The sequence below is a fragment of the Pleurodeles waltl genome, chromosome 11 (assembly GCF_031143425.1).
Source record: "Pleurodeles waltl isolate 20211129_DDA chromosome 11, aPleWal1.hap1.20221129, whole genome shotgun sequence".
NCBI lineage: Eukaryota > Metazoa > Chordata > Amphibia > Caudata > Salamandridae > Pleurodeles > Pleurodeles waltl.
This window is the reverse complement of record NC_090450.1, coordinates 941,266,675-941,281,406: the sequence shown is the minus strand read 5'-3', so window position 1 is coordinate 941,281,406 and position 14,732 is coordinate 941,266,675. Positions and strand designations below refer to the sequence as shown.

The 14,732-nt window shown below is 47.8% G+C and overlaps 1 protein-coding gene across 1 annotated transcript in view; it reads left to right on the top strand.

Moving 5' to 3' along the window:
• The first annotated feature begins 2,245 nt into the window (after positions 1 to 2,245).
• PIK3IP1 (phosphoinositide-3-kinase interacting protein 1) overlaps positions 2,246 to 14,732 on the top strand; it is a 33,781-nt gene continuing 21,294 nt past the window's right edge. Inside the window, exons 1-3 of the mRNA XM_069215067.1 lie at positions 2,246 to 3,136; positions 7,497 to 7,613; positions 9,169 to 9,285. Coding sequence (XP_069071168.1) covers positions 3,070 to 3,136; positions 7,497 to 7,613; positions 9,169 to 9,285 — 301 coding nt within the window. The 5' untranslated portion in view covers positions 2,246 to 3,069. The remainder of the gene's footprint in view (positions 3,137 to 7,496; positions 7,614 to 9,168; positions 9,286 to 14,732) is intronic.

Below are 14,732 nucleotides of genomic sequence, written 5' to 3'. Positions count from 1 at the left end.
AGATCCTGCCTATGTGCATGGGCAATGTTCAGGATGGGATTCCATCCCTCGTCACCACTCATGGCGGCTGGCCGTCGCGTGTCCTATGTACATTACAGCCCAAAGGAGAAAGCGTATTGACAAAGCCCATAACCGATGGAGGGCCTGTGTATCTGAGATGACGAAAGGAGATTGTTTTTAGCCAGAGACCGATATTGAGAGAAACAAATGTTCGCTCCCATTTTCGGCCCTACCCTTTGTTGGAGACAGTATCAAAGAAAGCCTTGTCACTGCTTTTAGGGACAGCAATGATTTAGCCAAGAATGTGTCCTGCTTCAAGAAAGCTCCAAGACACAGCACTTTTACTGACCTGAGTTTGTGCATTAGGCTGATGATGCGGAGAACCCTATGAGTCTAGAGTACACAATACAAGACAGCTGACGTCAGCGGTGGAGCCCTCAGTGGTGGTAAGCCCAATGTTAGTCCTCCCGCCTTGCTTTCCCCCAAGACCCCGGGTGCATGCATTGATGTAAAATGATCAGCAAACATGTTGGTTACACATGTTTGTAGGGGCTGAGTCCACAGTGGAACTGTGTACGCGTGAGCTTTATCGTGTGCTCCTGCATCCTCCACACACATCCCTCCGGCATGGCACAATGATCTCACTGCTTGGACCTTGCAGGGGGTGCTTGTATGTTGAGTTTATACTGGGCCTCTTTGCTTTGTCTTTTGGGGCAGGTTGCATGCAGTATGTATTGCAGGCTATGATACAAGCTCTTAATACAGTGCAGGACCACCAATTACATGGCCCATAGACTATGGTGGTCATTCCGACCTAGGCGGGCGGCGGTTGCCGCCCGCCCGTCGGAATCCGCCTGAATACCGCCCCGCGGTCAATTGACCGCGAGGGGTATTCTGACATTCCCGCTGGGCCGGCGGGCGATCTGAATCAGATCGCCCGCCGGCCCAGCGGGAAAGCGCCTTCCACAAGGAAGCCGGCTCGGAATCGAGCCGGCGGAGTGGAAGGCGTGCGACGGGTGCAGCAGCACCCGTCGCGCTTTTCAATGTCTGCATCGCAGACACTGAAAAGCCTAGTTGGGCCCTGTTAGGGGGCCCCTGCCGTGCCCATGCCATGGGCATGGGCACGGCAGGGGCCCCCAGGGGCCCCGCGACCCCCCCTACCGCCATCCTGTTCATGGCGGCTTTCCCGCCATGAACAGGATGGCGGTAGGGGGTGTCAGAATCCCCTCGGCGGCGCAGCGAGCTGCGCCGCCTTGGAGGATTCTAAGGGTCAGGGGAAAACCGGCGGGAGACCGCCGGTTTTCCCATTCTGACCGCGGCCAAAGCGCCGCGGTCAGAATGACCAAGGGAGCACCGCCGGCCTGTCGGCGGTGCTCCCGCCCCCGTTGGCCCTGGCGGTAGGGAACCGCCAGGGTCAGAATGAGGGCCTATGTTCCTACCAGATATATGTGTGCGGGTGGGGTGTGGTCAGTAGCAAGTGAACGCTTGGCTCAATGCTCCTGTCTCTTGAGGGGTGACAGTGTACCCCCTGAGTGGTGTGTTGTTAAATTTCCACCTTGGAGGACCGATGGGTCAGGTTGGTCTTCCCTGTTCCCTTACACTAATTGATACATTTACCTGCAGCCAGGTGCAGCCTTCCACCTCCCTCTCACGGATCCACTCTTACCTCTGTACAGTCCTGGCTTGCAGAGATCTGATAGGGGAGGGAGGTCTTGGAAGTGCCAGTTTAGTATTTGCCTAGAATTTGGACTTTAGGGAGGGCAGTGGCTTGAAGGAAGTCTGCAAAGGTTGTGCACTGTGTTTGTTTCGACTCTTTATCTGCTGAGACAGTTTGTGTGCACTGTTTCATTGGGGCCAAATGGCAACTTCTAGCCAGTCCTGTTTGTTTAGCTAACACTGCTTTCTGAAAGTAGCAGATCCAGTTTCTGCGTTAGGAGTTTGAGCTTGCAAATTCCAGTGCCTGCAGTTTTGCATAAAAAAGTTCCCAGTGGCTAAACTTTTCGCACGTGACATGGGGCCACTTGGTAACCATGTTGTTTTGGGTTGGGTGGATTAGCCTTGTTACTGTGGGTCCAATGTGTGTACAGCGGTGCTGCAGCTCTCTGAAACCTGCAGGGTGTTTAGTGTATTGCCTCTCACACTCTGTGTGGCTGTAGCAGAGAGCGCTAGGACCCAGTAAGTGCCACTGCACTGCCAGCCGCCTCTGACTGCAGTGATGAGGGAGGGCCGGGGCCAGAGAGAGGCTGTTTACCAAGAGAAGAGACAGGGAAGGGCCAGGGTACAGCAAGGGCACGAGGCTGAGAGAGCAGAGCCTGGCACCCAGAGCGCAGCTCGCACCTCTGGTCGATAGGAGCAGGCTGCTGGGCACCTCTCACCCAGTGAGCGCCTACACGTCCAAGCTGTGCTCCCTGCAGCCTGATCCAGAGCAGAGCCCTCACCTTCTCCCTGTGCACCCACCAAGATCCACGGCCTGGCACCTCTCCGGTGTACCCACGCTGATCCCTAGCCTGGCACCTCTCCTGTGCACCCACCCTGATCCACGGCCTGGCACCTCTCCTGTGCATCCACCCAGACCCACGGCCTGGCTCCTCTCATGTGCACCCACTCCCCTCCCGAGCCTGGGACTTCTCATGTGCATTCAGCCCGATCCAGGGCCTGGCACCCCTCGGGCATCCATTATCACCCAGAGCATGGCACCTCTCCTGTGCGCCCAGTTTGATTTTGTGCAGAGGCAATCACCTCTCCTGTACGTCTAGCCTGGTCTGGAGCCTGGCACCACTTGTAGCTTATCCAGACCCAGTCTGTGCAACCAGCCTGACCCAGAGCCTGGCATCTCTTCTGTGCACCTAGCCTGATTCACCACAGTAGAGCCTGGCCCCTCTCCTAATTTCAGCCGGATAAAGTAGGTAGCGCCTCTCATGCTACCCACCGTCACATCCCCAAAACAGTCAACCTATGGCATTGCTTGCTATAAATCCAAATTGTTGTAGCGCATGCGGACACACTCTCCTTTGAGGCGGGCACCCACCCTGGCACAGTCACCGTTTGGGCACTGACCTCCGTGCAAGGATGGATGTTTTAATGCACGGACTGTTCCTAAGCTGCCTGCTGCTGCACTCTGCACTTGGCACTAAAGGTAAGATATCATGTGTGACGTCAGAAGGGAGTGTGGTTATTTAGCAGCCCGCCGCCATCTTCTAGGCGCTTTCTGCGCTATAAGAAAGCGCTATGAATGCCAGATTTACGAAGCAGTCTTCCTGGTGAACTGCACGTGTGCTGCATTGTACACAAGCCAGTTCCAACTAGCTGAGGCTGGAAATGGTACGGGGGGCTCAGCCTCCCCTTCCCATAGCTGGGAAGCCGCATCTGTGCAGGCTCACAGCCGCGCAGACCAGACATCCCAAGGCTGGAAAACTGATATGATATATAAGTGTCATTAACCCTATCCAGCCAGCATCTGGCCATGTTTCTGTTCAGTGCGTCGTCGGCCCTGGTAATAATTACCGGCTCTGCACACGCAATCCACTGGTTTTTTAGACCACCGTGGGCCTTTTACAGCCTTCGGGGATATTTTTGGGACGATCAGAGTACATTTTCTCTTTTTTATGCGATTCTTGTAAATACGGGTGGGAGTGAGTGAACATGTCTTTAAGGGTTTTGTAATTGCTTTTTTTCTATAAGTTTCAGATAAATTTCGAACAATTGTCATTCCCTATAATTTTTGGGACAAATCTATCTAATTAGGTGAAATTTGTGCTCAAAATCAGAGCAACGTTTACCCAATGCAGGAGATTACTTCGGGAAAACTCAGACTGGAATTTCTTTAGAAAAATAAATATGTTTTATTGAGCTCGTGATACTGAGCGAGTGCTTGGTTGAAAGGTTACCTGCACTGGGCTCCCCTGGTTCTTAAGGGGAGGGGCTCAATGACGTAATGGTCCTGTTGTGACTTAGATGGAAGGGGGCGGGCAGTGTCGAAGTTGGGTCTGCTAAAGTACTGAGAGAGCAGTTTAGGTAGGCCTTTTTAATGTTATTAGTGTTTTGTATATAATGGAGACGTGGTCCTCTGGGATTTAACAGCCCTTTACATGTTACGTCAGGGGAGCGGCTAAGCACGCGCACACCAGGAAACATACTTTAACTTAAGTAGTAAACAGTTTCACAACTTTGAAAACTAGAGATCGCTTTTGACAATCTAGAGGTAAGTATCATGCCACAACCAAGAACCAAATTGTGCGCCACGAGTGACCAAATTATTTGCCAATTAACAGCAAATGATGTCGTGTCATGGTCACACCCCTTATATGGCATTGGTATTGTCGCTATTTTTCCACTCAAAGCACGTTGATTTCAAACGTTGTAAAAACAAAGCACGTTTCCTAATAAAGAAATCCACATCCATTTTGAAAATCCTGTTAAAAATGTTTTCATCCACAACGATTTGTCCTGAACGGAAGCACAGAAACACTGTTATCAAAAGTGGCATTTCCGCTTTTGAGCATAAAACAGAGTAAAGCTCTAACAGTGTCTGCAGAAACAAGACAGAGGAAGCAATTTTTGAAGGAAAATTGTGCACGGCTCTTTTTCTGCAAACCCCAGCTACTCTTTAAAACTTCTCTGCAGTTTGACGTTTTCACTCCGCTCACCCTAAATGGCTCCGAGTTCATCTCTTTCTAACAAGAAACGGCCGTGCGGGGCTGCATTTTGTGCTACAAACGCCTTACTCAAGTGTGTCACTAGAAGACACTTGAAGATTCAGCACATCAAGCCTTGAAAAGAGGTGAAGAGGGCGGGGCTTATTCGCTACCAAGATGGCCGCTAGGCTGCGATGCTCCAGCCTGTCTCTCCGTGTCTTTGCCTGTACACCACAGGGGTGGCAGCGCTGCAGATGTAGGTAAATATTCGGATCGTGCAAGGCCAACCGGAAGACAACGGTGCACCGTACCTGCTCCAGGGTGAAGATACAGTTAATAAGTGATTGGAGGGGGTGCAGGATTCTGAGGGGGGGAAGTGGACTGTTACTGCATCGTGATGTAGTGTTTGTAACCAAATCAAATCAAATCATTAGCATTTATAAAGCGCGCTACTCACCCGTGCGGGTCTCAAGGCGCTAAAGTGCCTTCTGCTTTTTCTAAATTGGAGCAGGGTTAGGGCGGTCCTGATGGATACAGGGATGTCATTCCACATCCTGGGTGGATCCATGTAGAAGGTCCAGTGCCTTGTCTGAAGCTGAGGAGGAGATGATGACGTGCCTGTTTTGGGGTGGGGGGGGGGGGGGTGTAACACTGTATGTGACTACTTATGCTGAGCCCTCTTACCCCCACCACAGACTATATACTGTGTTGCAAGAGGGAGCAGGACATTCCAGAGCTGACACTGACAACCATGTTTAGGTAGGATGGACCCTATACACCAAAACCTAAACAAGACCGGAGAGTTGGACACAGGAATAATTGAGGAGAGATGGGTATATAGAGCGTACTTTTTCCACTCAGTACCCTACAAAATGATGTGAAGACCAGTGTCGCTGAGATGGTGTTGAGGAAGGGTTAAGACATGCTGGGGGGCCATAATGGATTTATGGAGATTGGAACATAAATTGATTTGAATGGGGAATTTAGATGCTTTTACGACCAATAATTTTTTTCCCCTGTCGGTTTAGATTATATTTCTAAGGTTGACTTTTTTTGCTGCTGTCAAAGTCCTCCCCCAGCTCCCTCACCTCCACAAGGCCAACAGGTGTGGATCTTAACACTATTCGGGCAAAACTTTCACCAATTTAATGGATAAATACAGCAATCAACAGTTGAAAGGTGACCAGTTAAGTCTTTGTAGAGTTCCATCTGTTGAGACCAGAAACAAAATATGCCTTGTTGGATATTGAAAAATATGCAGCAGATGATTATGTGGTTAGTTCTGCAAATCCATAATTGAAATCAAAAAGCATCCGAAATAGGGTAATTCCAGTGGCCTTTGTTTGGCTCACTTGGGATCAGATAATTTGGGATAGCTAAATGTCTGGGAGTCATGTGCCTCAGTGTACCTATGAGCTAAAAGTAACCTGGTATCAAATGATCTGGGATATGCAAGGGTCCCAAGTGGGTGGTGGTTACTTGGGATGAGATGGTCTGGGCCATAGATATTTTGGGTATATGCTTTTTAAAAAAAACATTGGGGAGGGGTTGAGGGGGCTTCTGAGTAGATTGAATAACTAGGAATCTTGGGGTCATGTTGCCTGCAGCCGATGGTAAGGGATTTAAAGAGACCTCAGAGTGATTCTGAGAACCACGCTTAAGATAATGTTCCCTATGGTTACTGGAATTTCTAGGTTTCATAGGGGAAGACTTTCTAAGTTTCATAAGTTACCTGCCATCAAAGAATTTGAAACATGCATGATTGGGGTGAAAGGGGCTTCCGTTTCCTAAAGTCACAGGATATGACCTCGGGAGTCGAATGTTATTTAAATATGTTCAGAAAGTAGAGAATATTTAAGCATTGTGCCTCGTTTCTTACTTAGAATCAGGGTCTATTAAATATCTGAATCTTGGGAGTCGTGCCATTCCTGGGTTTGGGGGTTGCTAACTAAATGCCCTTGGAGTGAGTCAGACTTACTGGTGACAGGTATCCCGGGGACAGGTGATTTCCAGAGATGCTAAGTGTCCCCATCACACAGATGTGTGCCTTCTTCATCCAAGGACCTCTATTCAGCCAGTAGCACTTTACTGGGTTTGGTGACTCCATGGATTAAAGCATCCACTGCAGACATCCTTGTTCCATCTCATGGTCTCAGGTTCGAATCTTCCACTCAGCCTTTCATCCTTCCGAGTTCGCTAAAATGAGTTCCCTTGAAACTGAAAGCAACAAACAACAGTTTTTCGGCGCCTTTAGGGTGAACGTGCGCCCTTTACAAATGTACCTTAAAGTATTCTAGAACTTAATCGCCGCTGATTACAGATACATACAAATGCTATTGTAATCCTGGGCCAATCCCAGAATGCACCGTGCTGTTTGCTAAAAAATAGAGGAGCTATTTATGTGCCACACATTACATGGGGCACGTAGAAGTTCGACGACACACCCTCGGGAGTGTAAATATTTCGCCTTTAGTTTTGCGAGGGGTGATAATAACACATTTCAGGTTTGGGGTGAGTAGGACACCTTTAAATTGGGGCTCTTTGAGGTCATATGTCATGTTAGTTGAGGTGGCCAGTGGCTCCTAGGGTCAGATGTCCAGCGCCAGTAGTTTGCATGTGGACAGGGCTCTCAAGGTATGTTGGGGCATAGCCCACGTGCTCTTGAGGGGGGCGGGCGCAGGGTTGAAGCGTGTGTTTAGGGGGCCGGGGGCATTGCTATTCATGTGAAACCCCTAACTGTAGGGATTCCTTCCTAAGCAGGAAGCATTATCTGCGGCTGGAATAGTCCACCCCCAAGCAGGGGGGTTTATGACCATGCAATAAATGACCGCCTGTCCTGTTCTTTTCCCCTCTGCCCTACAGACTGTCTTCGCAGAGATGGGGCACCCTACCTGGGCACCCAGCAGGTGGCAGCGGACGGACTGTCCTGTCTGAACTGGCGGGAGGTGCAGAAGAGCTCCCTCTCCCCGCCGACGGTTGGTGAGTTCCAGGCCTTGGGAGATCACTCTTGGAAAATATTTGTGTTACAGAGGTTGGGGGGTCCAGAGGTGGGGGTGGAGGGATGGGGGGTGTTGTGCGCGTTCGCATGTGGTTACTTTTTTTGTGAATCGCGGGACATGGTTTGTCAAGGTTACTATAGATAACATGCAGATTACGGTAACACAAGTAATCAATTGATGCTTAACAACTATATGACGAGTGGCTGATTTTTTTCCACTTCTTGGGATTATGGAAGGAAAGCACATTGTGCTGTAATTTTTGTCAGGTGTTTAATGAAACATATATTGCAAATTAAATAATAGTAGGCTCTCTTGATTCATTTCCACATGATCACATTACTTGTTCTGGTTATTTTTTCAAAGACAATAATCACACAATTTGGAAAATACGATGGAGGGAACGAGATGCCTTATTACCCCGCATTGTGGGGTGTGGGCAGGCCATGCATACAGAGATTAACTCCATTTTGGGGTGCGGGCAGGCCATGCATACAGAGATGAATCCCTTTGTGGGGTGTGGGCAGGCCATACATACAGAGATTAATCCCATTGTGGGGTGTGGGCAGGCAAGGCCATGTATACAGAAATTAATCCCATTATGGGGAGTGGGCAGGCCATGTATACAGAGGTTAATGCCATTGTGGGCTGTGGGCAGGCCATGCATACAGAGATGCTTTATTAACCCTATTGTGGGGTGTGGCCAGGCCATGCATACAGAGATTAATCCCATTGTAGGGTGTGGGCAGGCCATATATTCAGAGATTAATCCCATTGTGGCCTGAAATGCCACTTAGCTGGGGACTGGGAGCCTGAACTGGTTCTTCACCCGGGCTGTTCAACACAGGCCACGTGTAGAGTTCTAAATGTGCATGTTAGTTTGGCCGGCAAAACCGACATTTGCACTTAGAGTTCACACTCCTCCTCCTCCCCTTGTTGACGATTGCCCGCCCTGCCCTACATGGAGGAAGCGAAAAACAGAATGATAATACAATAGTTGTATTATCATTTTATTTTTCTGCTGCCTTTCAGCAGCGGGGCGACGCTCCTCAGCCATAGCGAAGGGGCCGTTCCTGTGTGGGATATGGGTTGGGGCAGGCCCTGCATACAGTGATACTTCATTAGAACATTGGAATGTTGGGAGCTCCATTGAAAACAATGGCGTGCTCTGGGCTTCTAATGGCCGGTAGACACCCGGAGCTCCAACACTGCAATATTTTAGTTCACAACTGTTAGTGTGAACAAAGGCCTCCAAGAGCCCATGGGGATTTCAGTCCCCTTGGGTTCCATGAGGCCTTTGTTTTAATAGAACATTCTGACCTCTTGTGGCAGAATGTTCTAATAGCCTTATAGCCCTCAGTAGCAGGGCTATACTGGCATTAAAGTCCCGCTCCCCTGTTAAAGGCCCTCGTCTTCGGCTCGGGCCTTAATGGCCGGTATAGCCCGCTACAGCAGGCTGTAAGTCTATATTAATCCCTGTTGTGGGTTGGGGCAGGTCCTGCTTGTAAAGAAGTCATTGTGTCTTTCTTGCTTTACAGCTGCCGCAGATCACAATTACTGCAGAAACATCGATGAGGAACCAGTACCCTGGTGCTTTGTGACTGGCAAGAGGGGCATCCCAGAGAAGCGTCTGTGTAGCATTAGGCCGTGCCCAGGTGAGTGGATTGCCACAGGCATGTCTCATATTGTGATTGGATGGATGAATAGATGGATACGTGAATGAATGCGTAAGTTATATAGAATCACAGGCTCTGGTATGCTCATGCAGTGACAAATGCAAAAACAACAGATGATGGACGGAATGCAGAGCAAATCAAACGTTCACCACCAGTCACATATCTGGGTTTAATCCATCAGTTCTTTTGCTTGCCATGCCATTCCAGTTTGGACCCAGCCATATGCAAATCAGTCTTGATCCTGTTCCCCATGGAAACAGTCCAGCCCAAACTGCCAGGCAAGGTCCTCCCTGGACCAGAAAAAAGCATCCTGGGACCGGTTTTAGGGTCAACATCTTATGATGCAAGGTGTACATAGGTCCAAATAATGAGCCCTAGGGACAGAAAATGACAACACATTCTCCCAGCCTTCCCAATCATCTTTACTTCACCAGTTCCTGCCTTTACCATCACATCTGTTTTGCATTTGCTGTCTGGTTATGGAGGTACTGGGAAAAGGCAAGAACATGTGCGATGCACTGGGACGCAACAGGGAATAATAGCGGCCCTTGAGATACATTTGGGGGGCACTGACCACACAAGGTGGGCACGGAGACTCACAAGGGAGGCCCTGGGACTCTCCTTGATAATGGCGATACACCTGAGAGGCACTGACACTCACCTGCAGCCCTCAGCATTGTCAACAAGGGTAGCACTGAGGCAGTGATTGCACGGAGCCTGGTGCACATGCATTCAAAACATTTTGAAGAGGTTGGGAACTGTGTGCCCATCTAAAGCAGAGTTACTTAGGCTGCAACTGGGCTGTGACAAAAACCAATGACCTGCTAGGTAATAGCTACTTCTCAATGCATAGAAACCCAAAGAATTAACACAAACAGCAGGTATCCGAGTGACAGCCGCAGGACTTTCAGGATGCTGGTATGGAATATCACCTAAGCGAGAATGGTGTCAGGACTTGCATATTCACTCATTCATGCACTGTACAGTCCTCTCAATGAATTAGGCTCCTGATCCAGACACCTGACTGTATCCTACATGTCACTCATGTTTAATAGTACATGTTCTGTGACTGATGAAAAGTTCTACGAGTCCGTACTGCTGGATCTGTTATGCTGCAAGCAGAAGACTCCTCTTGCTGCTTCCTATAAGAGAGGGAGGCCTGCTTTGCTATTGCCATGCTGTCCCTGTTCTGTGAAGAAGCAAAGCTTGAAAGCTGCTGCCCTATATTTACCTATCCTGTGATGGGGAAAACATTGCTGCTGATGCACCTAAAGGGGGGCGTGCATTGTTTATGCCCGAGGTGTACCTGCTCTATAAAGAATGGCTATTTCCGCTGCAGTTGACACATCTTATGAAAAAACAAAGGATATTTTGAATGCTCCTGCATTAAATGCCAAAGCCACTCAGAAGCTTTTGTTGAACCCAGGACAAAAACTGGTTGAGGGGGCCCTGATCCAGGGTCCCTGCTTTCCACTCCGAATTCCCAGCTTGACCAAACTGTGTAAACCTAGGAAATTGATTTTCTTCTCTGTTTCTCCTTTTTTTTTTATCATCATCACATTTTAAGAGCATCTTGAAATATTTCTGTTAAGGATGTACACTCTACAAAATTCTTTCTTGTAGATAGTTTGATGGGCCATAACGTTGCTTCATCTACATGAAAAAATTAAGTCTTATGTAGAGAAACAAGTCAACTGACTTGCCACTTGAGTCATTAATAACACTGTCAGAGCAGAAAGGGTCTGGTTCTCTAACTCTAATAAAGGCCGCGTGTTGCAGTGATATAATCTAATCTGCTAAAGGTAAACACTCCAAAAATACACTTTTTTGTATTTATGTTTTACCTCTCCTATTAATAAAGTGCCAGTCAGCGGCACCTGCAGCGGGGTTGGGGGTCTGGGCTAAAAACTGTTCTCCTCAGTCTCTATGGCGCTGCTTTTCTAGATGGGCTGCAACGCAGGCGGCGCTGTGAAGAGTTACGATATCCAGCCATCACTGTATCACTACCACTGGCCTCTTGGCACTGGGCGTCAGGCAAGAGATGCTTGCGTGTTAGGTGTGTGGCTCATTGTCTAAAGGCCTGTTAGCGCCCACCGCACTTATCAGTCAGTTGCGAGTATGTCTTGGCAGCATGGCCATGGCCTGTTTCATAGCGCGGGATATGATTACAGTGGCTTGTCCTGTGAAAAATGCCACATACACCGACAGCCTCAGCAATAGCATGTAGCGAGCCTCTTTAAGGAGTGGAGCCTGAGGAAATTTGCCCTGCTTCCCCCTCTTCTGGGGCTGGTTACTAAGCCCTAGAAACAAGGCACTGTTTTACAATATTTTATGTGAGATACCTATAGTCATGGAGAAGATGGCTGACTCCCCAGGGCAAAATGTTGAGCGCCAAAACATGCTCATGGAAAAGAGAAGTAGAGTCCATTTCTTGACCCACCTATTTTGACTCTTCAGTAGGGAGACCCCAGAAGAAAAAAAAATGTTAGTTCACCCACGCTCAGTTTTGTCTGTCATTTAAACAGAATGAGGCTGTACTACCAGTGAACTGTAGTGCCCGGGGATGTTTCCCAAGGATGGAGCATACCACCGTAGGTAGGTCAGGGTTAAACATCCTCTATGAGTACATGAAAAAGGCGTGACTGTTTATTCCAGTTTTTTTTTTTTTTACTTCTTGTGTGTTTGTCTGTTTAAGGAAATTATACAACAGTCTAAAGTCTCTCACTCCCTCTCTAGCGTGATAGCTACTTGTGTTGTACCTGTCCTGTATGTGTGAGAATCATATGGTGTTCCTTCTATTACTGTCACCTTTTCTTTACTTTTTACTGCTGTTTGATGGAGGGTTGCATTTCCAATGGTATATACCTTTTATTGTGTTGTGAGGTTTGGTATAAAATATTTCACTACACAAAAGAAAAAACAATTGCATTGTCAATGCTTCTTTTAATGTATAAGGCGAGTGAAAGAGTGACCCCTCACACAGTATGTGAGCAGAGTTTCATTTTGGTTGTACCTGTGAAGCAAGCAGCTTTTGGAAAGGACTAGACTACTTTCCAAATTTTTAGACATGGTTGATAAGTGGCTCCATATCACACATAACACCTTAAGCCAACTCTTGCATTTTAGCCAACAGCACTGTGTATGCTGGGATTTGGAATCCATAATGGCAGCATTCAAAGCAAAACTACAAGCCCCACAATGCAACATGCATGATGAAATCATATGCCGTAGTTCCAGTTGGCAGGCTTGTTAAATAAAAAATAAAATGTAGTTGCCAACCTTTTTTTCTTGTAGGCAGTCACTGGTTAAATAGTTAAACAGTTTAATTGGTTAAGTGAAATCCATTACTGCTAATGGGTTAACATTGACAGTCCTTGGAAAATGTACAGGTTGTAAAGGACACCAAGAAAGCAACACAGTGTGGTGGAACCCCTCTTCCTGAGGGTGTAACTCCTGTAAAACCACTGTGAATGCCTTGCATTGAACTTGCACCAGTTGGAGCACGGGGATGCGTGAGAATACATGCCCGTGTTCCAATGTACACTTTTGTTTAATTCTTGTAATCATAAACCTGTGTGCTGGAACACAATCCTGAGCTGGTAGATTAATTGATAAATTATTATTCCCCGCCACTCATGACTCTGGACTCTCATTAATAGGCCACCGACAATGGAATTTCTTATTAACTTTGCACTCAGTTTTAGGTTAAGCGTGCAAGCGCTTTGACCTGTTGTTTAGTATTGTGGGCATTAAACCAGGCCCACCGCAGGGCCATCAATTTCACTCATTCATGGGCTTGCCTTTAAAAAATCCTTTATCATTGGTAAATGCTTTCCGTTTGTCCCTCCTTGGGGAGGTTTTGTTACCGCCTTGCAGACTGCCTCTGTTACAAGGATAATTGCACGATTGCCAATATGTTTTATTGTAAGCGAACTTCTTTTTCCTTTTGTGTCTCTCCTTTGCACTTATGCTCATGGCGGCCGTATCGCTTTGAATCGGCTCACTTTTGTCAACTGTTTTACTTTTCATGTGGCAAGAAAAGTCCAGTTAGGAATTTACAATGCCAATGGCTCTCAGTCGCAGCTGGCTACTTGGAAAAGTGGCGGGGGAGAAATAAAACATAAAATATATTTTTTTTAAAACTTACCTGAACCTCGCCGCCGGTCTCCGTGGCACTGCAGGATCCCAGTCTGTCCTGCGGCCAATCATGACGCTGCTCAAAGCAGGGTTATGATTGGTTTGAGTGCCCTGGCTGGGCGCTCGAACGCAGACTGGGAGCCGGGGCTTGCTCACTTCAACCTGGCAACACAGTGCCGGATTGGAGAGAGCCCGTGTGCGCATGTGTGTTTGGCCGGCCACATGCGCTCTGAGGGGAGTGCTCTGTGCACTCCCCTCACTGCTTGTCACCCTCATAGCCCCGCTAAACTTAGTTTATTATCATTTTATTGTTAAAGGTTTGCAGCTCCTACTGCTGGCGGGGATGGCTGCCCAGGGTGGCTCTAACTGGAGCAAAAGCGAGGCCGATTGCATTGCAAATGCTTGTTGTCTTCTTCGTATTGCCCGATTAATATATATTTTTTTTATATCTCAGTCATGTGTACGACAAATGCAGCCCACCAAACCGGCGTGGAACTAGAATCCAAGGTCAGCTAAATACAACATATAGATTTTTTTCACACGCTGCTGTGCCTGTCGCTCAAGTGATAACATAGAACTGGTTCTATCACTGTGCAAGCGTGTATTCTTACTAAGCGTATTGGTTGGAGGCATTGAAAGGCTAAAATGATATGATGTGTAAAGCACTCGAACGGATTCCAGTTTGGGGGAATAGTGTAAAGTGGTCCTATAACCAAGCTGTCTTATTTTCTTCAATTGTTTAGGAGGATAGTAATCAAGATCTTGAGTTCTGCCCTCCACAAAGCAGTGACATTTAAATTTCGTGGTATATTCACCTCCAACCCTTTACGTAATCGGACAAGTAATAACCCCTTTCCAAGAATAGGATATGACACCTGTTGTTCCACCACATCTGTCCAAGCAAGAGCAGTCTGGCTCCAAACATAGGGCTGGCCCTGAAAAACCTATCTGTTAATCCCACTGACCTTTAAGAGGCTAGGTTTCCCAGTTAGCTCCAGTAGTGTTGGCCGCCTCACTCCATGGTATCATGGACATTGGTTCCAGTCTGTGGGTTTCATATGACAGCCCAATGCATTCTGGGTGTAGTGGTATTATTTTGCTTCCAGTTAACTAATAAGGCTAACAAACCCAACAGATGGCCACTCCATCAGAGGCAGCCGCCATAGAGGGAGTGAGCAACTGACGTGATGGAGTAGAATGAATTCTGCACGTGTATATCTGAAGCATACATCCCAGTAGATCCAGTTCAGGGGGAACGCTCGCTTTTTTAAGCCAAAAAAACGCTTTTC